A 24928-nucleotide genomic window follows, 5' to 3' on the forward strand; every position below is an offset into this window, starting at 1 on the left:
TCTGGATTCCCAATCAAATGCTAATCAGCATGAAAATCCTCCCAGCTTGACCAGTTTACAAGGGATCTGGGTCCTATACATGGGACACTGGTATTGCATCTATATTTTAAGCCCAACCATAAGGGAAACACTCTACATAGAAATATAACATTTGATTCTTTTATACAGCATATATAAATAACATGACAGCATTAAAATATTGGCAAATTGATACATTAAAAATACAGAATCTCATAGACCAGAGCACAAGAAATATATTCACATGAAATCTGTACAGTCCGGACAAAGCTGCCGGTTCTCGCGTTGGAGTTGACCTCCCGTCTCCAAACGGAGGTTGTTGCTTTGCTTCCCCATCAGCACCACTGGCCACTGCTGCCCAGATTTCCCCAGGGTTTTGTGCCACAGGGAGAACACAAGTCTGCTGTCCCCGCCAGCACGGAGGGCACTCAGTGGCTAAAATCTTTGGGAACGCTTTCATTATCAAATGAAACGATGGGGTATTTCATTTTCCACAGAGGTCTGGCCTACTGGGAGAGGAAAAATCCATCTGTGATTGACAGGAGGGGTCAGACCTCAGCAGCATTTCCCCAAGTGTTCTAAGCATCATGGATCTCATTTCATTTAAAAAATAATAATAACAATAAACTATCTTTTATATGGTTTCTGCATCACTTATCTCATGTGGAACAGGTGAGACTGGTTTAGACTGCCCCTCCCACCAGAAATGTCCATGTCTCCTGGAGGAGCTGCTGTTCTGACTTGTCTGAAATGTTTTCCTCTATACATAAATACATGTATATATAGGCCACTTCGTTCCTTCCTCCTCTCACCAAGGAAGATCCCCAAGGCGTGCTTGGCAAGATGAAATCCTATGTTATAGTTGTTCCTATAGCACTATAGAAATGTGTATATACAGACGCATTCTGTCCATTATTACAATGGAAAAACAGGCTTAAAAACCAAGCAAACAAAAAGCAATAGCAGCATGTAAACAAGGATTTGTGTTCCTTTCATCCATCTTCCTCCTCTTCTGAGGGACATTCCTCAGTTTTGACAGTCCCTTCTCATCCCCTGTTCCCCTCTCAGGGGTTTTACTGCAGGTCCCGTCCCCAGGAGCTGCCGTTGTCCCCAAGCTCCCATCACGGGGCAGGTTGAATTTCCCTTTCGAGCAGCTCCCTCCTCCTCCCGCATCCTTCCCTTCCTGATGACTCATCCCGGAGATGATCTTGGGTTTGGTTTTTTTTTGTCTGACGGCTGCTGCCCACTTTGGCTTCAGCAGAGTCTAATTTCAGAGCGATGCCGCAGGAACAAAACCTGCACACAAGCGCCTGGTGAGACACATGAGCTGTTGGTATCTTCAACAACTCAGAGGAAAAAAAGAAATGGAACAGTCTGCATTTTGTCTGTCTCCCAGCAGCAAAAGTGTAAGTTGCAGGAGCAATGCCTGTTTCAAACCCTTAATTCCTGAATTCTCAACACTGTTGCAAACCACCAGGGTTCCGCAGGAATCAAAGGGCTGATTTCAAACGTTCCTCAGCGCAAGGTGCACTGAAAGTAAAAAGCATCAAACAGGCTCACTTTTCCTGCATGCTCTCGCAGTATCCGCTTTTCCCAACCCCCAAAATTGTTTCCTTGGTTTCTCGGCTCTGAGTTTTGAGGTCCTGCTAAAGAGCCGTTATCTGAGTTAGCTCTGACGTGGGGGTGGTTGGACTCTGCTGGGCGACAGCCACCATGGGAATTTCCATGCCTAGTCATGCCGGATTGTTAGTCCCCTCTGAGTTCTTGCAGGCATAAGCCACATCCTTGGCGATGCTGCACATTCTGTTGGACATCTGGAGCTCGGTCCTGAAGGCAGTGGGGAAGCAGAACTTCTTGAAGCATGCCTTGAAGTTCTCGTCTAAGAAGGCGTAGAGCACCGGGTTCAGGCTGCTGTTGGCATAGCCCAGCGCGGTGCAGAAGCAGGAGATGGCCAGCTCCAGCTCGCTCTCTGCCTTGGCGCCCAAACACTGGACCAGCACGAAAATCTGGATGGGAGTCCAGCAAATGATGAAGACGGCAACAACCACCAGGACCATTCGGGTGATGCGCCTCAGGTTGCGATCCTTCTCCTTGGAGCCTGAGAGGACACGGACATTCTTCAGTCTTCTGATCATGAGACTGTAGCAAATGGTGATGATCAACACGGGGATCATAAAGGAGAAGAGAAAGACACAGATGCCAAACACTGGATCCCAGTAATCCACAGGTGAAGGGAGTTTAATTAGACAATCGATTTCTGTGAGTCAAAAAAACAAAAAGGAAGGGAAGATCAGCAAACCCATATCAAGAAGAAAAAACATTTAGTTTAGTTTAGGCATGTTTAATACTGGGGGGAAAAAGTGGTGCAGAGATGCAAAGAGCTAAGGTGGCTTTACAATAGAGAGCTCATCACACCGACAAAACTAGTACTCCTTCTCCTGGCCACCAACACTCTCACCCTATGGATGCCTTTTTACTGACCGTTGTTTTCATTCTCTGCAGACCCCATGACCATCGCTGGGATGCCGAAGACGGAGGCCAGTGCCCAGATGCAGACATTCACCACTTTGGCCTTGTGGGGAGTGCGGATGTCCAGCGCTTTGATGGGGTGGCAGATAGCGATGTAGCGGTCCACGCTCATCATCGTCAGGGTGAAGGTGCTTGTGAACATGTTGTAGTAGTCTATGGAGATGGCAATCTTGCAGAGGACATTGCCAAAGGGCCAGAAGCCCAGGAACGTGTCTGTACCCTGGAAGGGTAAGGTCATCAGACACAAGGTGTCAGCCAGAGCGAGGTTAAAGATGTAGATGTTGGTTGCTGTCTTCATCTTGGTGAATCTGAAATGTCAGAACGAGCAACGGTTAGAGCTCCACCGGACCGTGATGGGTAAGACATTGAAGTCTACGATTTCTGTCACTTTAGGAAGAAAATGCTGTATTTTCCTTATGTAACAAGAGCCTGAACCCCACCCTTTGCTTTCTACCCCCCACTTGCTTATCAACACACAGCTCAGCCCCTACAACAGCACAAACGGTGCCTTCACAATCACTTTCATGGGCAGAAGCTTATTCCCAAAGACTGCAAGTGAGGACTGTGACAGCCTGAGGCTGGCAACTCGGACTGTGCTTTTTGAAAAGTCACTTTAGCGAGGCTAATCTAGGATGTCATCAGATCTAGCTTCTTTATTATAAGTAGTGGTGAGAGCTTTACTCAGTAAGCTAATCTGAAAGGCATCATATGGTCCAGGGGGAAGTTGATTAGCCATTTTGTATGGGCTCGTAGCCAAAGACTGTGGCTAATGTGAGCTACCGAATCAGAAAGAGCAAATGGCCGGCGGAAAACTAGTGATGAATGAAGTTTGTATCAGAAATCAAAATATCGCAATGAATCTTTCTAAAGAAAGAGGTAGTTTGGGGATAAAGTCATGAATAAACTCTACTTTAAAAGGGTTTTTTTAATTTCCATGTTACTTTTATCACAGGAACCAACTGCCCCAAAAGAAGATTCACCTTGCTTATCACCTTTTTACGGATGGGAAATGATGCAAAGAAAGATATGATCACACACCCAAGGACACATGCAGAGTCTGCAGAAAGGGAAACTCAACTGCGATTCTGCGAATCTAATGTTTCAGCTCCAGGATGTTCCTCTCACGGGCAAAATAAGAGCTCAAATAGGTATCATTTCAAAACTACAGCTCATCTACCATTTACTACACTAATGGCTTTTGCAGAAATGTTGCCAGAAACGGCAGACAGTGATGTGTGTTATTAACAGAGAGCAAGTTCATTTGATGGTAACACTTAAACCCTTAAACTGCCGCACTATTTGCAGTTTGACATGTGTTGGAATATTACAGGGTCTGATCTGACCTAAAAAGCCCTTTTTGTCAAACCGATTCAGAACAGCAAACCCACAACTGCAGTCCTCAGCACTGTATCCTCCCTGACGATCCAAGTCCCATCTCTTGATAGATTATTTAAATGCTCAGAGGAACATTATCACTGCCACACTCTGAACTCTGCTGAGACACATGGTGACCTGGCCAGATTTGCAAGAATAACAGCCAGAAAATCCACAATCCAGAATATAAAGTCTTTTTTTTACTTCTCTTAGAGCTCTGAGCTGTGCTTGTATTACAAGTCAGATGCTTGGAAGTGCTATCTACCCAACTGTGGCTTCAGAACGCAAGAAAAACAATCCTACGTTGGACCTTGAAAGCCAAGGTAAGCTTTTGGAGCACTGATGGAAATGCTTGAGGTCCTCACACAAATCTGGACCAGGCTCCTCCTGGCCCAGAAATCCCAGCAGCCAACAAAGGCGGTGGGTTCTCAGAAAGCCAGCCCAGATAAACTCATATAACCCAAACCAGAAGAGGAAAAATACCTACTTTGAAGGAATAAACAAGCAAAATGCTTTGCAAATCCAACTAGGCAACTGTCAGGGCTTTAACACTTTGGGATTTTCTAATCAGAATTACACAGAAACAAACCCCAGAGCAGCATCTCGGGTCTGTGAGTTTTGCTTTATTTGTTTGAATTCTTGCACTTGGAATAAAGGAGGTGATGAATCCAGGGAGCATGAGATAGGTCTGTGAATGGATTCAGACACTTTCCCCTCTAGGTTAGCACGGGCATAATTAAATTAAGTTAAATCACTGCTCTTTACCAGCCCACACAAAAATAAGTATTGGCAGCTCAGGACATTATTCAGTCACCTAAGCCTGTGCTAGCAAAGCTCTCCTGGAAGCTCTAGTCTCCCTCTGCACACCACAGACCTGGCTGGGCTTGCTCAAGCTTCCCAAAGGTCAAGTTTATTTCAGTCTGTTATTCCTGGAGGACTGGACTTGCAGGCAATTCATCACAACACACCTCTAACCTTCGCTGCTTTTACTGGTGTTGCAACTTGAGGGAATAACACTTGTGGTTTTGAACAAGTGATGAGCAACTTCACTGTGAAACAGGAAAATGAGAGGTCACTTCGGTTTTCTTTTATTGACGAGTGGGAGAAACAAGCAGCTATTCACCCACCTCTACCACCCATCCAGCATCCACAGGGGACAATGTCACCTTAGACACAGCCCTGTCCCCAACACAGGGAAAAGTTTGGGGCATCTCAATGAACCCTGAGCTTGGGATGTGCAGGTTACAAACCTTCAGCTTTGTCCTCTCCACCCCAGGAGACCCCATGGCCCCACTCCAGGACAATTCTCAGCAAGAATTCAGAGTCCAAGTGCAATTGCTCAGCCTGGTCCTGCAAAAACTGCTCTCCCCAATGCACAGATCCTTCTCTGCTGCCCCTTTCGTCACTTACCTTCTCCCCGAGGTGACAGCACAGCCACCATCCCTCGATGCAGGGACATACTGGGGCAGCTGTTCCATCGCTTACCTCCTTCAAGTGGATTTTAAGGCTGATTTTGTGCTCTTGAAAAGGTGGGGAAAATTAATTTGCACCTAATTAATTACTTCTAGCTCTGCTTTCTCTGCACTCTGAGAGCCAACAGCCATTATCCCAAACAACTAATGTTCCCAAACATCTCCAGAATGTTCAGTACAAACAAAAAAATCAATTAATCACTTCTCGGTAGGATTAACCTCTTTTTTCCTTTTCCTCTGGGAACTGAAAGTGTTCTCTTTCTTAATCTACACAAAAAAAAATATATACAAATTAAATCCTCAGGCTCCAGGAGGCACCTCAGGTCCCCCCCACAGCACAGCTTTGATGCACTCCACTGAGGACATTAACTCCCCACTGAGCCACTTTCTTGCACTGGGTCACGGAGGCAATTTCCTAATGGATCATCTCCCACCGGGCAGTTCTCAGCTCTCCAGCCAGCTCCACCTTTGTCACCAAAGTAATCGCTTTTGCTCTGCTTGTCCTGCTCTCCTGCCTGCTGAAGCCTACAAGAAAAAAAAACAACACCTGGATATCAGCTCAGCACTCAGCTTCCCCCTCCTTTTTGCTGAAGAAGAGCTCATGCAGCGTTACCTGGAACAAAGCTGGGCTTTAGTGAGGGGACCCACGGTTTGGGAGAGGAGATGGGTAGAAAAAGGCTCTTCCACATATGGGGCTTTGAGGTCCCGTTTTTCACCAGGATGGATTCTGTCCCTGGCTGAGCTGCAAACCTGTTTGAGCATCACTCCCTCCTTCGCACCCACGGACAGGCCAGGGTGAAGGACCAGCCAGCTGCTAGAAACCCACCACACGGCTGCAGAGCGACGAGAGCGAAGCCTTCAGCCTTGGGGAGCTGCGGCATCACCTCCACGAGCCCTCTGCCTCTTGATTTTGGTTGTCGTAGCTCCAGCTAATTGGGATGCAGACAGTGCTGTTCACCTCAAGCAGCTCCCTCCGTCCCCACCCCACGCCCTGGCAGCAGCGGCAGCTTTGGCCACCCTCCCCAGACAAGCACAGGGAAGCAAAACTAAGCAGAAAAGGCTCAGGGAGGATTTTTGCAGAGCTGTTCCCAGCCTCTGATGGTGGAAATAAGCACCAGTTCACTGACATCTCTGCTCCCAACCTGCTCTCATGCCATCGGTTGTATGAAGCTGATATTTGATGTGGCACGTACCACCATAATCTGTCTTCCCAGCCATACACCCACACCGTGCTCTCCATGTCCCTGCTGCTCTGATCACCTTTTCAGAGTCCACATCATCCTGAAATTACCCAATTCAAGACAGTTTATTTTTAATGGCCACCAAAAAAAAAAAAAAAAAAAAAGGAAAAAGTTAAATAACTTTGGACTATGAAGCCAGGCACTACAGCACAAGCAGCCACCAATGCCAAGATATAAAAAGCCATTAATTACCTGGCAGGATGGTGATGGACTAGCAGGGGTTAATGACTCTGCTGCCAGCCAGGGTGAGCACTGATGCTTTGGGAAAGAGGATTTTCTTGCCCTTTAAGCCTGGACACTGTGTTTAGGTGACTGCAATGAAAAAAAGAGCACTGCCCTCCCTCATTCACGCACTCCATGGGGACCTGTATGGACGGGGACATTGTGTGGCCCCAATTGCTGCCGTGCCGAGGGCAGAGCTGGGTGGCTGCTGCTGCAAAAGCCTCTGTGACTCACAGTGATGCTCACGCACCCCTGAGCAGGCAATTGGCCACCAGGAACGATGCTTTGGTTTAAGGGGGGCATTTGTCAGCATCCCTCCTGCAGTAAGGTGTTCTCATCCCTGTTCACCTGCCACATCTGCCTCTGCTGAACTGCTCGTCTCCTAAATGTCGCTGGGAATCACCCAGTCCCTGAAAAGCACTGGGAACACCTCACACTAAACAAAGAATTACTGCTGCACAAGAGTAATCCCTTCCCACTGAAGGCAAGGGAAACCAAGAGCCCTCCAGCACATATCAGAGTCGCAGGAGCTGTTTTAGCAGGGGACACACAGGGCTGCTATGAGCCATATGGCTCATAGAGGGCTTGGAAAGTGGGGAGCTGCAGACCTGTCCCTTGCAGCAGGTCCCCCTGCTGCTCACCTCACCATCCTCCCTCAGCTCCAGTCACTCCACGCAGCACAGAGCCCTTGGCGCGGGTTTCCTTTCTCTACGAATTGCAACAACTGCATTCTATTTTTTTCCAGGAAAAACTAAAAGAGGCTAATTTGGAGAGAGCTGAAGTCTCAGATGGCCCCACCAATGTCTGCTGGGTCCCCACTGCCTTAAACACTCACTCGATTTCAGCTCTGAGACACACAGCTGGTCGAGGCTCTTCCCTTAGAAAGCTTTCTATTAAGCAATCAGCATCTCCGCAATGTCATAATTAACTTCATTTTCCCTGTCTCAGCACAGCCAGCTGCCCTCACCCTGTTCTCAGGGATCGGTGCTGTTTTCAAGCAGAATAACAGCTGGCACAGCCATCCCCAGGCACGTCCCCATCACATCCTCATCCTAGTGCTTCAGCTGGAAGCAGGGAGCAAAAGTGTAGTGGCCTGACAGCCCTAATCTGCCTAAAATGCTCTGAAACAGTGTTCTTCACCAGGGAGAGCTGAGCATCCTCAGCACTTTGCTGGCTCCCAACAGAGAGCTGCAAAGAGAAGGGCCCCAGAAATGAGGCATCATCGCTGCTGTGTGCAAACCAGGTGAGCAGAGCTGACGCTGAGGAAGGAAAAATCCTCCAAACCAGCCCTGCTGAGCATCGCAGCAGCATGATGGAGAAGCGGACAAGAAAGGACTTCCTGGGCCAGAAGCTGCACATTGTCCCTGGTCTCTTTGGTGGAAGCTTGGGGGTCTCTGTCACGACCTGTGCAGCAACACTTGGGTCACCATCACCACCAGCCCCATGGGTCAGCATCACCTCCAGCCCCATGGGTCACCCACCCTCAGGGCCACTGCAAGAACAATACACCCCCTTCCTCTTTGCTTTTCTTCCTAAAAAAATAATTTCCAAACTAATTTACAGTTCATTCAATTTTCTTCTTAGCATCATGTCAAGAAAACCACCAGCGTTGTGCCCAAAGATAATATGTCACTGATTCAATCAGATACTAAAAGCAATTGGCTTACGAAGTCTGGGTAACAACAGGAGCCACTAGTGCAAGTTCTTTCCCTGCTCATGGCAATGGGGTGGGAGGAGATGACCTTTGAAGGTCCCTTCTAACCCAAACTATTCTGTGGAAGCTCTCAGGCATACAGCCAATAGATCAGAGGGACCTCAGCAGCTTCGCTTCCCCCATTCTCCCCCCAAACCCTCTCTGCCTTGCGCCGTTCAGCTCCTTGTTTCACATTAATTAAAGCACAGTACAGGAAATATATGCAGCGGAGAGCAAACAGCAGCAGGAGGAGAGGCTTTATCTCTGCTGGAGGAACCCCACAACGAGCAGAACAAAGCCCAGGCCAGGCAGGTTCCCACAACAGACCCTTCACCATCCAGGAAACTGTGTTCCTGACAAGAGCCTTTCTCCATCTTATCCAATTAGTGCTGCTCAGCATTAGGAGTGGATTGATAGTCACATGATGACCATCTCTATAAATTAATCATTCCAACTGTTAAATCGCTCCAAATGTAATAGAGGTGTAGGCTGGGTTCTCCAACAGAGGGGAAAACCCAGAGGAGGCTTTGAATCTGTATTTTTTTTGTGCAAAATACCAGGAAATTTTAAACTTTTCCCTTGGTGATGCAAAAAACTCATTCAAGAGGAACAAACAACAAGCCTTGCTGATGCCTCCAATTTCCTAAAGTGGCAATATTAGAGTCTTTGTATTTCCCAACTCCCTCAAAAACAGGAAACAATTACTGACTACATCACTGTACCATTCTTTTTATGGAAGATAATACACCATTTTCTTACAGGTCATGTAACATGTTGAAGACTGGTTATCCCTAGTGAAATATAAGCATGAAAAGAGGAAAAAAAACCAGCTTTTGGAGAGTGCATCATACCTACAGATGGCAGGGGTGCAGCACAGAGGGTTTACCAGTCTTTTTTCCATTAATAGAAGAGATGTATCATTATGAATCCCAAAACCTCACATTGACTTACCAGCAACCAACTTTCAACCTGCTGAAAAAGATGCTGTTTAAGGCATGATGCCCAGAAGCACCAAAGCTCCAGGCTGAGGAGAAAAGCCTGTGCTTAGGACGTTATTACCATCCTCCTTGCATGGCCACTAATTTGGCAGCTCTCCTTGAGCCCACATACATGGCCAGGGTCAAGAATTTGAAATATTGAGTCCAGTTTATCACCATACTTGTTCATGATCTCAACAGACAGGCCAAGGAGAAGAAAATCCTGGGCAGAAATAACCAAAAGTTGCAATTACGGACCCAAGGAGGGTCATTTCCCTGGGTATAACTCAGTGTTAGTCTCAGCTCAGCCCTGAGCTCCCAGGAGACACTGATGGGGAGGACCAGGGGAAGCAGCAGCTTCTTCACACTGCTCTACTTCAGTTATAACTTCCTCAGCCCACATTATTCAAGGGGCCCCTCCAAGCTCACAGAAAAGGTTTTTTGGAAAAACAGAGGTGAATCTAAAAAAAAAAAAAAAAAAAAAGGAATTCCCAAGTAATTAAAGCTTCTTTTAGCTCTCCATATATGTAGGGATTGACTGAATAAAGGAGAAACACATGGAGAAGGCCTGGGGGTGACACCTGTCTCCTGTTTTCAATTGCTTAGAACAAGCAAAATGCAGAAGACATGGAAAAAAAACCAAACCTAACTTTGAGGGCAATTCCAGTGCTAAATCCCACTTTCTTTTCTTGGGTCTCATCCAGCCAGAAGGTACCAAAGCCAAAAAGAAGCAGAACAGAAGCCACATTTTGAAAGCCTGGTCCAACACAGACATGGCACATGGCCACCCGACCAGAATGCTGCTTTGGGACATTCATATCATTGGTGATGCCCCAGGCTGGGTCCTGCTGTCCACATCCCACGAGACCTTTGCAAACAGGGAGAAGACTTCTGCCAAGGCTTCTCCTCCTGACACACATCTGAGGTTCACCCATGGGACAGCAGATCCCCTGCACACTGGTCACCCCCAGGGAGCTGCATCACCACGGGACAGGGACTTCTCAGTCCTCACCACGCTTACACACACAAACACCGAGCTTACTCTGATGTTTGCTACCACACTGAACAGAAACACGAGCTCTCCAAACATGGCACTGCTGCCCTGCAAACCTCCTCTCTGCATCTCCAGACTCCCCAGGGCCAACATGATCCCTTCTCCCTGCCACAAACTCCTTGGCAGAAAGAGCATGGACAGACTGCCTGATGAACAGTCATGTTGCTTTGCCCTTGCAGCAGAGAATTAGCCACCGTTCACCAGCCTGCGATACCAAAGACTTCATTTTGCAGCCTCTCCCCCAGCCAAGTTGTCTGTATTCAAGGGAAAGATGCTTTGGAAGCAGCAGGGCTCCTGGCAGGAGTGAGACTGAATCTCATCAGTGTCTGAATACCTGCTAAATATTTTCATCCTCTGTTGGAGGAAAAGACATATTCAAATTTTCCGCTGAGGGTGGTGAGAGCCTGGCCCAGGTTCCCCAGAGAGGTGGTGGATGAACCATCCCTGGAGACATCCCAGGCCAGGCTGGACGGGGCTCTGAGCAACCTGAGCTGGTGAAGATGTCCCTGCTCACGGCAGGGGTGGCACTGGATGAGCCAGGAAGGTCCCTTCCCACCCAAACTATTCTATGATCCTGTCTTTTCTGTGTTGGCAGCACCCACCTGCACTAGGATTCTGCTCCAAGACATGAATAAAATGGAAGCTCACTCCTTAACACACAGGGTACAGAGATCAGAAGTGAGTTGCTGGCATTTCACACAGAATCACAGCCCCAATGGTTACATGAACTTATTTTGTGCTTACAGGAGGGAACAGAGTTTCTGATTCCAGGAAAGAGGGTGGTTCAAACCACAGCAGAATCAGACAGGGACACTTAAAATGCCATCAAAGTGCAGGGAGGCCGGATAGAACACACTTCGTGCCCTGTCCCTCTGCAAAGGTCCTGCTGCTCTCCCAACTTCAACATGAACAGCCAGAGAAGTTGCCTTTGACTCTGCAGCATCCTGTCACATTTTTGCCTATAGTTTCCAAAGGGTTGGCAGAGCTACACCTGTGATTTTTTTTCCTCTGTAAAATAAGACTGAGCCTCCCAGCAGACCCTTTCCCTTGCAACTATATGGAGGTTTGGGAAGTGCCAGCTCCCAGACGGAGCAGCACCTGCAGCCACAGCTGAGGAGCCAGACAGGGCATGGGAGGGACAGGTCCTGGTAAAGGTCCAGCACACCCTGGCAGCAGGAGATGCTCCTGGCACTTCGCTGTCCCTCCCCAGGGACATCCAGCTCCCTGCCCGGCAGTTTGCAAAAAATTTTTTAAAAAGCCATTTTTTTAGCAGATCTGATCACTCTGTTCCATTCTCTGGGTTAAACTTTAGGAGGCACCAGAGGGCAGCTGAAAGCTGATGGGAACCTTCATCACAGCCTGGGAAGGGAGAAAAACAAATAAAGCCAAAACAGTAAAACAAATGCCACATCGTTATCTCTAGAGCACATCGCAGTCACCAGGAAAGCACCTGCCTGCTTCACCAGCAGCAGGGATTTCGGGGGAAGGTCTGTCTGGCTCACAGCCCTCCCCGGAGCCCCCATCTTGCTCCTGCATGTCCTACCTGACGATGACATACATGACGGAGCAGTTGCCCACCAGCCCCACAATGCACACAATGGAGTAGACAACCACGATGGTGATCTTGATGCTCAGCGGCAGGAAACTGTCCCCGGTGCCGTTATTGAACCAGTTACTGGGGAGAAAGCTCAGGTTCAGCATGGAGGAGTCATTCAGTAGCTTTCTCAGGTCAGGATCTTCCAAAATATGGGCAGGGAAGAGCGGGTCCATCCTGAAACACCAGCCTGTGCCAAGGACCTGGAGCACCAAAGAGACAGTTTTAAGATCCACGGGTAGCACGGGACCATAGCAAAGCATGTGCATGAGAAAGCGGGGGGAGAAGAGTGATTTATTGCCAGGGAGCACACAGCTCCCCTCAAACCTCCCCAAAAGCATTTTAAAGGGATGCAACCCCAAGAGCTTGGTGCATCCTGAGTGCTCAGGAAGCTCCCGCATTTCTCCACACCTCCGGCGCAGGGGACGTGCGGTCTGCACAACGCCAGCTCTCTCCAGCCTTGGATGCTCCCACCTGCCTCCTCCAGCTCCGTGAGTCCCCATATGCGGCTTTGTGTCCCCAAACCTCCCTGCTGTGCCCCTTCGAGAACCACCGCAGCCTCCCGCTGGGGCTGGGGGCTCAACCTGCCGCTCAGGCACACCCCCCCCGGCCTTGATTCAGCCCCGGTAAAACAGCAGGAAAAGACTAAAGTTGAAAATAAACCCCACTGGCTCCTTACCTGGGTGGAGGGATCCTCTCTAGCGCTGCTCCCTGCCCCGTGGCTCCGCTCCTCGGGGCCGCATCCAGGTACCGCGGGATGGAGGTGACTAAGCCGGGCTGGGGGGGGACAAAGCCGGAGGCTCCGCTTCGGAGGCAGCCGGTGGAAGGGGGAGGCGGTGAGGGGCTGCTCCTCGCAGGCAGGGATGCTGCCAGAGCAGGGGGCTGCACCCTGGAGCCCACGTTTTTAAGGAAAAGGGAGGGATGGGGAGAGGGAGGGAGGACGGACGGCGGCTGGGCAGAGCCAGCCCCGGCTGCCTGGCTGCTCCCACTGCGTAAGAGAAAAGCGGAGGGGGGAAGGAGAAAAAGGAGGGGGGAAGCATAATAAATAACCAAAGGCACCAAACAGAAAGCGAGCCCACACCTGCGAACCCAAGGGCAGCGTCCTCCCCCCGCTCCGACCTTCCACCGCTCCATCCCATCACCGGAGCGGGGTCCAGAACCGCCCCCCCCAAACCTGTCGCAGCCCCCATCGGGGGAGGGGACCCACATACCTGGGGGGCTCTCCTGGCTGGAGGTGATGGAAGGAAGAGGTATGGGGATATATGGGGGACACGTTTTCAGGAAGTGAATTCCGCCCTCCTCTGCAATCGTGCAACCTGAAGGTTGTGCTAGCGCAGGAGAAGCGGAATGGGGAATATGACCTAGAAACTGGCAAAGATACAAGGAGGACTAAGAGCTGAGGGGGGAGAAAAATTGTCAGTATTTAGTATTCTCATAGCAGCACTTGCTAAAGGTCATTTTTGTAAGCCAAAACATCCTGCACTTCGGATCAGAGTTAGAGCAGCACATTTCTTTTCAGAAGCTGCAGTGGCACATTCATCATCTCCAGACAGGGTGATCCATGCAGAGCCCACAGGTCCCAGTCTGGCCGTGGGACACTGACCTTGACAGACCCAGTGCTGAAGAGCTGCAGAGCCACCCTGTATGCCAGTCCCCCACACAAGGTGCAAAGAGAACTTTGGGGTCCATCCCCAGTTTGATCCCAGCTCAGGGGCAGATTGACCACTGAGAACTAGAGCTGAATGGTCCAGTGCCTCTGGCCATCTGTAGAATTTCCCTGAAAAAGCCATTTCCCAAGAATTTGTGTTGGGGATACAAAGAGAGACACACAGATCAGATCCAATTTGGGGCACATCGCTATTGCCCAGGAGATGGAGAGGAGGAAAACGAGCTTTTGGACAGCAAATGCTGCTTCTCTTCCAAAGCCCATGCACAAACCAATGCAGAAGACACATTCTGCTCCAGTTCTGCTTCAATGAATATCTGGCGATATTTAGCACAGAAGCTGCACCTTCTTTACATTGAATGTAGCAGTATGGTAATGCATGGTGATTTTCCTGAATGCTTCCACAAGAACAGGTCTCAGCTCTATCAGAGAACAACGGGAAAAAAAAACATGACCCAAGGATACAGCCTTCTTGTGACAGATATCAGGTCCTAATGCTTGAAGAAGTTTTTTTTGTCAGTCCATTAACAGGAGAGTGTGAAAAAAATACTAAGCATTACTTTAATTGTTAATGGATTGATTTTCAAAGGCTGAAAGAAGGACAGCAGTAAATCAGCACAAGAGAGCCCAGCTGGACAGCCCAGGAGTCCATGGGAGTGTTTGCAAATTCAGCTTTGCTCCTCTCTGCTGGCTCGCGCCCCAAGAAATGCACTTAGCCCTTCACACACTCATTTTATGGTAATTCCGTGCAGCAAATACAGCATGTTCACCTATTTATCTTCCTGTTGTGCTTGTTTTGACTCGAGACAGCCTAGTGTTTCAGAATGACTGCTGTAAAAGGGGACCAGGCTTGCCACCTTGAACTACTGACAGCCAAGACATGCTTTGTGTCTGGGGTAAAACTCTGTTCCAAAAATTCTCCTCCTCCTCCCATCTAGCATCTTCACACTGCTCAGCCCTTTGCACAAGAAAAAGCCCAGGGTGCTCATGCTGCACCTTTGGTCCTAGTCTCACTATTCTGTATGATTTGAGCCCAATGTTAATTCAACCATTAAGAGACCCGTCCCTCCAAAACATCTCATGGTACCTCCCATTCCAGTCTTCTCAGGATCCCTGGCATGAGGGGGACAGTCATTTTGAGAGCAGGAGACTGGCCAGATTTCTTCCTCATCAGAAGTCTCCCCCATATCCACTGGGATCTCTGCACCAAGGCTGAGAAGGAAGGGCACCAACATTTCACCCACATGACAAAACGAGCAAGTCAAAAACACATTCATGGTGTAAATATATATTTTATTTCCTCAACCCCACTTTCCATTGAATATCTGCAAAATAAGATTCAAACTGAATATACAGAAAAGTCTTTTAATTGGCTAAATAATTAGAATAGTCATAAAAAATTAAAATCTATCTCAAAGCAAGCTTTGCACATATTTGGGGCTTTTGAGGCTTGGGGTTTTTTGCAAATTTTCAGAGGCTTATATTATAAAGAACTACAGCTGTGGCCCAAGCAGGCTTGTTCTCTACTTGGTTAACAGATATCTATACACTGGCAGAGGCAGCACCCTGGGCTTTCCCCACATACCTATAGCATAACTATCCCAAACTCCTGTAGCATCAGTACAGCCTACCCAGCCAAGGATGAACAAACCTTATCTATTTCAAGATAATCTAGTTCAAGCACCAATAATTACATCTACTATTGTTTCAACCAGGTTAACTTGACAGACACTGTTCTTAAATGTGGAAAATTTTTGCTGCTTTTGCAGAAAACAGCCCACAGCCACCTGCATCTCATAATAGCAACAGCCCACAGGTTTTTTGCCTTTCAGGAGGGGAAGACATCTGCATATCAGAGCTGTTTTGCCACCTTTAGCACAGTTTGCCAACCTGTTTAATCAAGGCCATCGTGAGCAGAGAATTAATTTTGCAAGCAGTGAAATAATTTCTCATGCAGGGAACAAGCGCTTGAGGAGGATGGGAGGAAGGCTGGGGGGATGTGGAGAGGCTGGAAAGCGAAGGTTCAAAAATGCAGCTGTCACCCCAACAATGACGGGCACCTGCCAAAGGCTAATTAGCTGACTTTGTACCACAGCCGCTAGTGGCGGGTGAAATTTGTTCTTAGGACACGAGCAGTCGTGTAAATTCAGCAACCAAGAACAGGCACACACAGAGGGATGAGCAGCCTCATCTCTCCCACCAGTGTCCACACCACAACCACTGGAAACACCTCTGGTTAATACAAACACCATCGTCCACCCATCAGAGCGGATGGTGCTGGCAGAACTTTGCCACTGGAAGCCCATTCCCACAGGTGTCACAGCTCACGCTATGACTGGGGACTCAGCAGTTCTCCACAAAGTGGTGACAAATTCTGTTCCTTGTGTGATTTTATAAATCATGTAACAACGCAAGGCAAGAGAGGCTCCAGAAGTGGATTATCTGCCCTCCATTGCCAAAGGACTTGTTCAAAGAATGAGAAATAGCATCTATTAAGAAGGGAGACATTGACTTCTTCGATATTTGCAATAATACATATTCATTGTAGCTTCTGTATTTGCTCCACCAGACTCCTTTAGAGACGGCAGAAATCTCTGCAGAGCCTCTTTGGCAATGCGAGGCATCAGAATAAAGAAAGAAAACCAGAATAACTGTTCACAAGGAGCAAACAGGGGCTTGGGAACAAACACACCATGGAAAAAAGATTCCCACTGACTTCAGCCCATGTTGGGACACTACTTAAAAAGCCAGGCCCACTGAGGGTCAGCAGGATGTCACAGGCCATGTCCGCACCTCTTTCAAAGTCCCCATTTCCCTCCCATGACCATTGAACTTCTCAGGGAGAGCCCATCAGAGACAAGATCTCAGGATGCACACAGTAGGGTGATGGTGAGGGTCCAGTCCACATCACAGGGACTGATCCAGTATATCCCATCTACTCTTGGACCTAGCCATATATATAACAAGCCCAGACACTTCCACACAGCCTTTGGTTCCAGCCAGCAGAGAGAAGCAGCCGAGCTCCCATAGCCCCGCGTCCCTGCGAGGCAGCTCCACCTGCCCACTCTGGGGTCAGCAACCTGAAAACCCAACAGCGCTGCTGGCTGGTAACCCCCTGCCCATCCCTGAGCCTGCAAGCCAGAAAACGATCCATAGGAATGGGCGTATTATACAATAAAACAATTTAATGTAAGAGACAGCTGATCCCCAGGGGCACCTCGCTAACAGAGCTGGCGTCAATTGATTCCTCTTTCTAAAATAGCAGGACAGCAAAACAAGTATAATTCATTCCCATTTCAAGCACAAATACAAAGAAAATCTCTACACTTCTACCTATCTTTTTCCTCCAATTTGTTCTCCGGTTCCCAAAGCCGCAGAGTTACAATATCAAGAAATACATCAGCTCTTGCTACATTCCCTGGGACCACGTAAGGGGAGAAGAAGGAGCCACTTAGCCCCCAAAACTTGAGCACAACCCCACAGGAGGAGTCGGTTCAGTCCTATTCCAGTCTCTCCCATGTCTCCATGACCTGCTCGTGCCCTTTGGTCACATCCAAATACAGCAGCCACCAAGATCAGAGGCCCCACACCTCCAAGCTACAAGGGTTCATGATAAGGAAAATAACCAGATGCATTTAATGCCAGCAGCATTTTGAAGAATATCACGTGCAGTGGTGAGCCTGATCCTCACCACTTAAAAATAATTAAAGTGGGTTCTGCTTTCACCAAAACTTCATTTAGAGCAAAATCCCTCAAGCTCTAGCAGGAAAAAGAGAGTACATGATGCTACCCACTTCACTGATATTTTATTGTTTGCCATCATTATTTGCAATTTTCCAGGGACTGATTATTTCAGGTGATTGTGCATGAGGCCATTAACAATCCTCTCCGCAATATCATACGCTTTTTTTACAGCCTTATTCCCCTTTGCACCTCAAACCCATCAACCTTAAGGTGAGCAAATCCCTAAACTCTTGCAAGAGAGAAACCCCTCCTCCCTTCTTCCTCCTGTCATTACCTCACTTGGGACACTGATTCTGGTTTTTTAAATCTATCATTCTGGGAATGGGCTCTCAGCATCCAGGGCTCACTATCTGGGGGTCTCCACAGCCCCAATTCTGGGAGAGGAAAGGTCTCTGATTTCGGGAAAGGAAATGATGGTTGCATGATTTACACAGGTACTCAGTATGAAACTGAAGCAGATGCTGAATTCAGATTCTCCAAGCTCCATCCCAGCACTTTAACCTCTTACCCCTTCAGGAGGAAAACATCTTTGTGCTCAGATGGCGATTTTCACAGAAGTCCTTCAAAGCAAGGACCCGCTTATCACCTCTGTGCTGAAGTCATTTTATGTAGTGAACAGCCTTAAGAGCAGCAAATTCACTGCAAAAAACTCCAGCACCCAGATATTCAGCATCCATTTGCTGTCTGCCTTCCCCAATGAGGTGTCACTCAAGATCTTACTGTTATTTGGATCAATAGCAGCTGATGCCTGATAACTTGCTTTTGGGCAGTTTGTTTTCACAGTTTCAACCCACCTGGATGCAGTTTCAGCAGCTTTCCCTTGTTCCATTTTCTAGCAAGAGGAAACAATAGATGTTTTCTGCAGATTAGAAGCAACTGTAGAGAGAAATATATTCCCATCAGTTTTTCAAAGGCTTGAATATCTGTCTTGAAAAGACTCCAGTCTTTAACAGATCTATAACTAAGAAGAACTAGGTGGAGGATATGTATGTAAATAATATGCAACAAGCAGCAGATATGCAATATCTCCTCACATATGCTATTTAAGCAGCTGTCATGCTCATTCTGAAGATGTCACGCACAGAGCCATGCCAGGAGGACCGTACACATGCTCCAACTCCCCATCGTTTTATGTGGGACCGAGAGTCAACAGCCCTGCTGGGATAAGCTGGTTCCAGCAAAGCTGTGCTGCTTCACAGGAGCCAAAAACCCTGGGGTGAAGGTCTGAGAGAATAGGAAAACACTTCTACATTTGTGTCATAGGGATGCCAGTGACTGCAGCCACCACTAGGACCACGAGCACACATACACCGAGTGTGCACAAGTGCACTGGTGACCATGAGAGGGGCTCTCCACCACCCCAAGCTGCTTAGCCGTCCCTCCCATGAAGGAAATTGTACTATTCTCCTACTAAAATAATATTTAACCCCCATCAAGGACCTCACCCACCTCACCCCAAGTCAAAGCCTTACCTAGAGGTTGCTTGGTCCCACAGGGTTGATCTGCTCCACATGCCCCTCACCCTCCACACCACCAAACCTCCTTCCCCAACCCCACATTGACCTTTTATCCCTCACCCACCCAACCTGCATCATCTGCACTCATTACAGGGTGAAATCATGTCACCTGGGGCTGCTCCTCTCCATGGGCTCTTCCAGCCTCAGCAAAGCTCGGTGCACAAATTGTGGCTTGGGAACTGCAAGAGGTTTTCAGACCTGGCTCAGCAAAAGCATCGATGCTGGGACTGAGTGTATGTGATTAAGCCAGGCCTCAGGATGTGAAAAACTGTGCAAAAAGTCCCTAAGAAACACATATCCTACTACAATCTCCTCTCCTGAATGTGAAAAATTGTGTGAAAGATCTTTAAGAAATAGATACCCTACTGCAATTTTCACTACTGGGCTCTCAGAAACACAAATGGAACAAATTTAGGGGCTGTTATTTAAGAGGTGAAGAGATTGAGACCTTCCAAGAGAGCGACACGTTGTAGAAGTGGTTGGATTGCTCGCTGACCATCACGTGTCTCAGAAGCCACCCCAGGTGGGTTCAGCTGCACTTTGGCATCTCATCCTTTCCCTCGCACTTCTGCCAGGCCTGTTCCCAGCTCAGTCCCAGCCTCTGGACCTCTCATTACTTCCCCTAAATTGTCCTCAAGATCATTTTGCTTCATATCTTCTGCTTTGTCCAGACTTTCGTCCTCCATCTCCTTTGCTGAGGCAGCATCTACTTGAGTCCCTCTCCCAGAGCAATGTGAGCTCAGTGCCGGAGGCAGGATCTGCCAGCTACACTAATCGCACAAATAAAGATTGACTTTTTACACTGTGCTTCTCCTGCAGAAACCCGGACAGTGCTGCACACTCTACAAACTCATTTACAAGATGGATAGAGGGGGAGAGATACTAGGAGATAAGAGTAAAGGAGCATCCTGGAGAGGTAAAAATGTCTGAGCCTTGCAAAGTGCTGCCATGCCAGAAGATCTGCAGCCATGAGAGCCATACAAATCAAGGGCAATGTCATCTGAAAGGAACACCCCACCAGTGACAGGACACCCACCCCTCCATGGCTTTACCACCCATCCCCTCGCCAACACCAGCCCAGCCATGAGCATCCCCAGTCCCCATTTATCACATCCTCTGCTCACATCACCTTCTCTCAAAGCATTTTTGTTTGCCCTGTTCCAAACAGTCCAGCACCAATACAAAACTGATCTGATCTTGCCCTTGAAACCATCCCAGGTTGCTGAGAAATTCAAATAGCATCCACAAGAGCTAAAGCTTTGAGACCACAGACATGCCCAGATATCACATTGCTCAGATCTCAGCAACATCAAAGGGTGGAACAGCTGTGACACACGAAACTGGGACATTTCACATGCTTTTGTGAAATCTTATTACTAATTTGTTTTGTTGTTTGTTTTTTTTTTTTTTCCACTATAAAGTAGTGTCTTAGATTTAATCCAGTAAGTAAGGGAGATTTTCTAATTTTTTGGCACACTCTGTGGGACAGGAAACCTATTTCCCCCACCCAGGTCTCATCAAGATATCCAAGCACCAAACTTCCACATTTTGGAGTGATAAAGTAGTGACAGAGCTGCCTTGAGGAACTTAAAAACAGTTTTAAACATCTAATTCCACTGGGATCTCATTTAATTCATTTCTGTGGGCACTTCAGGAGACCTTTGCCATATCTGTATTATTATTATTACTATTACTATGTATGTTGAATGCTTCCAGCTACCACTGCTGATGTGTGGTTGAAGCTGCCTAGTTCTAACATAATAAAAATGCTGCACAGGTCAGGGACAACCCTGGGAGCAATTTCTCCTCCCTGCCCTGACAGCCTGTGTCCCACGATTCTGAAACAGCCACCACACGCTGCCTGAGCTTTCACCACATCTCCATATATCAGTGTATCCCCAAGACTGGCTGTTCTAGGAAGATGTTCCTACAGGTTGTTCCCAAGGGCTGAGGTTTGGTGCAGTTGGCCTAAGTCCTTGCTCTGCATTGAGGGTCAATCCATGTGAGAAGACAGACTCAAGAACAAAAAAAATCTTCAAGCTGTTTTGGAAATTAATTCTTTTTTTTTTTTTTTAAAGCCCCAAAATTAGAAAGCTCAGTTGAGATCTTACCCTCATATGAGATCACCCCACAAGCTGAAGCGTCATCTCATGCAATCAAATTGTTTCACAAAAATCTCAATGTGGGCTGAGGAAAGGGAAAAAGCAGGGAAATGGCATCTTCAATATTGTGCCTGAAGCTCAGGGGCAATTACACTTGTGGAGGTCTGGATCTGTGCTTTCCTGCAGACTTTGATCTTTCAGACAAGATGAATTAGATTTGACAATATACTTGGAGTTGCTTCTACTGACTTTAAACTGGATACTGAAGCAGTTTAATGCCACAGTCACCAAGGCTGCTTGTTAAATTTTTCCCAAGGACGCCTTTTACTGCATCCTCATTGTGAATCTCAGAGTAAGACAGTAAAATTTAAGTTATTTAATGAGCCTGTCTTATTACTGTCCTCCTCCTTGTCCTTGTTTTCTTCATTTAAGCCTTCAGGTCATGAGCCATCACAGAGCAGTACCCATTTAAAACTCCTAAGCCCATGAAATGGGCTCCTTTGCACCTCCTGAGCTCTTCCATAGGTTTGCAAATCCCCTTGGAACCAGCAGGTGATGCTGAAGCAGAAAACATGGAGTTCATTCTTCCTTCCATTAGGCTTTTTATTTTCCTTCCATAAACTTCATAAGTGAGAAAAATACTGTAATCTTGGTGGGGGATTTAGAAAGTGTAGGATATAAATGATGACAAGTAGCATATGGCTCTGTTCTCACTGTGTAGTCAGCTTTTCAATCGCAGGGAATATACACGGGCTCTCTCACACCTAGGATGGAGTGAGGACACCTGAAAGAAAACGGGAGTATTTCTCTAGTGGAAGGTTAGTGTGGTCTCAGCTTCCCTTGAGCTGATCTTCTCACAGCAAAGCCCCAAAGCTGCACTTTTCTGACCTCACTGTGACATTCCCAGGGTGTGACAGACACCACAGGTCCCTGGGCAGGTGTCGGAGTGAACACTGTGGGCAGCAGCTGCACCAGGAGACTTGTGCTCAGCATCTTCCTAATGTCTAGTGCAAACATAAGGCTGGCAGTAAATGACCCTGTCTGAAGCCAGAAGAGGTGGCTTTTTCCTCTCCAAGGAACACATCAGCAGCAGGTCATGGGAGTCATACTGATTTGCAAGTCTCCCCAGCAAATCACCTTGATAGTTTTCCCTTGAAGCCTGAACATCGCAAGGGTTAGCAGTGCTACCGATCCACCTCTCCGGGTTGTTTTGCTGCCTTTAGTGCTTGAGCTGATTCTACATATAAACATTTCAGGTGAGATCTCTGCTTGTGAGAGAGATCATAATTACTAGATATTATTTAGATAAGAAGAAAAATAAGAAATCGATATGTCACCTCTAAATATCAGCAAAATCTCTTACTGTTGCCAGCGTTCCTGGATAGACACAAAATCTTCACCACCCACCACTGCAGGGGAGCCTGGACCCCAGCACAGCCCCCACTCAGCTCCTACCTCCAGCCAGCCCCAGCACACATCTGGCCAGTCCATCCAGATGTGCAGCCACCTCCTCCTCCCCAGCTGCCATCAAGGGCAGGCACAGCTGCAGCGGCATCCTCGCCCCAAAACATTCATACCTGTAACTGGGGCAGACCCTGTCCCAGTGCCCTACATGCCACTCACCTTCTGTCACTGTCACCCACGTGATGTGAAAAGAGGGATCCCATGGACTAAAAATGGCTTTTGCCTTGTAGGGTTGGGCTACTGATGTAGCTCCAGGAGGGATAACTTGTTTTGTTCCCCTGACCATTCCTTGGCTTTTCCTTTAACCGGCAGCCCAAGTATGTGATATGTGCTAATTCTGTTCAGACAAAAATCTAAAAAAAAAAAATAAAAAAATCAAATCAGTAGTTTTACCAGAAACATTAAACTGCAGAGAAGAGACACTTGATAGGCAGCCTCCACTCCAGGGGATGGGAAATGAAAAAGATCTTCCTGACAAGCAATGACATTTGAAAGTGTTGCCAAACTCCAGGAGCTGCAGCGGAAACAAACTTAAGTATTCTAAGGGAAGAGTTTGACACCCTCAGTCCTGCCCCACTCAAGACCCAAACATCCAGAAGACCGTGGCCACCAGCAAATTCACCAGTGGCTCCACAACACCCCACTTTCTGTGCATTATATTTACAACACTGTGTGTAAATTGGGAATTGGGGGCTGCAACACACTGAACTGCGCATGCAAAGACATGGGTGGGCACGCAGAGAGAATCTGCACACAGGTTTTCATCCATCCTGCTGATGGGTTTGCACAGGGGATGTCTTTGTCTCTCCATCCTCCATCGCTACACCTACAAAAATGCTTGTTGATTCACCACTGAATCCCCTGGTTCCTTCCACAAAAAACAACAGCAACCCCTGGTAGCTCAGGGCTCTGTAGCATGCCTTTATTTCCAGCATGGAAATGTACTGGCCTTAAAAGTTTTGCTTGATGCATATTTTTGTAAAGGTTTTAGCTCCTTTTATTTTCCTTCCCCTGGGGATTTAGTTCAGTTGATGTGCACTGATCTCCCTGAAAGCACAGGCACCACGAGGATCCAAACAAAACAAAGACCACAAGTTCAAGGAAAACTTTCATATTCACTCAATCCTAGATGAATTCCATCCAAATTTTCCTGCAGTTCCAGCCTTGCACAGCCTTTTTCCCCAGAAAGAAATGATGCCACAAACATTTTCTTAAAAGCTCCAGCTAAGGTAAGAGTCATGGTGACCTTGATGGAAAATAAATGTGAAACACTCCAAGTCCTCCATGGTGTCCTCCCATGACATGGGCTACCCCAGCTGCAGAAAATGTCACCTCTGGCAACCAGATGGTGTGACTGAAAATTAATTTCTAGGGAAAAAAAAAAGGAAGAAACAAAGAAAGACAGAAAAAATATTTGCTTTCATTCTAAGAAATACCAGGTGCAGCTGCTGTCCTCAGGAGAGCGTTGGAAAAATCACTTTCTGGTTAGCTGGGGGCTGTTGGGTTTTTTGCTCCTTAATGTGACAGATACAGCAAAACCTGACAAGGGAGTTGTCCGAGGCACATGAAAGCCTGGGAAGCCAGAGGACAGCTCTGCTCTGTCTGCCGGCAGCTGCCTGTGCCCGAGATGCAGCGAAGGGCTCTCGAGAGTCAGCCGTGAATTCAGGAGCGACGAGACTGTTTATGGAAGGCAGTAAACACGTGCTGCTCCAAATGCGAGCCCTGCCAGCGCTGCCATAAACACACACAGCAGTGACTTCCAAATTCTTCCCCCTGCAAGTCTATGCTCATCCATTTTCTGTTAATCTGTTTGCAGTGCATTTGCAGCACTCTGGGCTGAAGCATTGCCCCAATCCTCTGTGCAGGTCTGTCAGCACCATGGAACAGTTTGGGTTGAAGGGACCTTCCCAGCTCATCCAGTGCCCCCCCTGCCATGAGCAGGGACATCTTCACCAGCTCAGGTTGCTCAGAGCCCCGTCCAGCCTGGCCTGGGATGTCTCCAGGGATGGGGCATCCACCACCTCTCGGGGCAACCTGGGCCAGGCTCTCACTGTAAAAAATTTCTTCCTCATCCTCTTACCCCAAAAAAGCACAAGGGCCTTTCTCATCCTCAGCAATCCCCTTGCCGGTGCTGAGCCTCCACCCTGAGTCACAGTAGAGCACCAGCCAGATCTCTGCTTCATCACAGCCCTAGACAACGGGGTATATTTAAAAACCACATAAAAGCCTTTAAGAAGTCATGTAGGAAATCACACTTTCCA

The 24928-nt window shown here is 47.7% G+C and overlaps 1 protein-coding gene across 1 annotated transcript; it reads right to left on the minus strand.

Moving 5' to 3' along the window:
- Positions 1-1751: 1751 nt before the first annotated feature.
- OPRL1 (opioid related nociceptin receptor 1) lies at positions 1752-12350 on the minus strand (the record flags this gene model as incomplete). The annotated part of the gene is made up of 3 exons (XM_080354913.1): positions 1752-2275; positions 2500-2855; positions 12124-12350. The coding sequence occupies 3 exons, from the start codon at positions 12348-12350 to the stop codon at positions 1752-1754; spliced, it is 1107 nt and encodes a 368-aa protein (XP_080211039.1).
- Positions 12351-24928: the final 12578 nt, after the last annotated feature.

Source organism: Nesoenas mayeri, assembly GCF_963082525.1.
Source record: "Nesoenas mayeri genome assembly, chromosome: 16".
NCBI lineage: Eukaryota > Metazoa > Chordata > Aves > Columbiformes > Columbidae > Nesoenas > Nesoenas mayeri.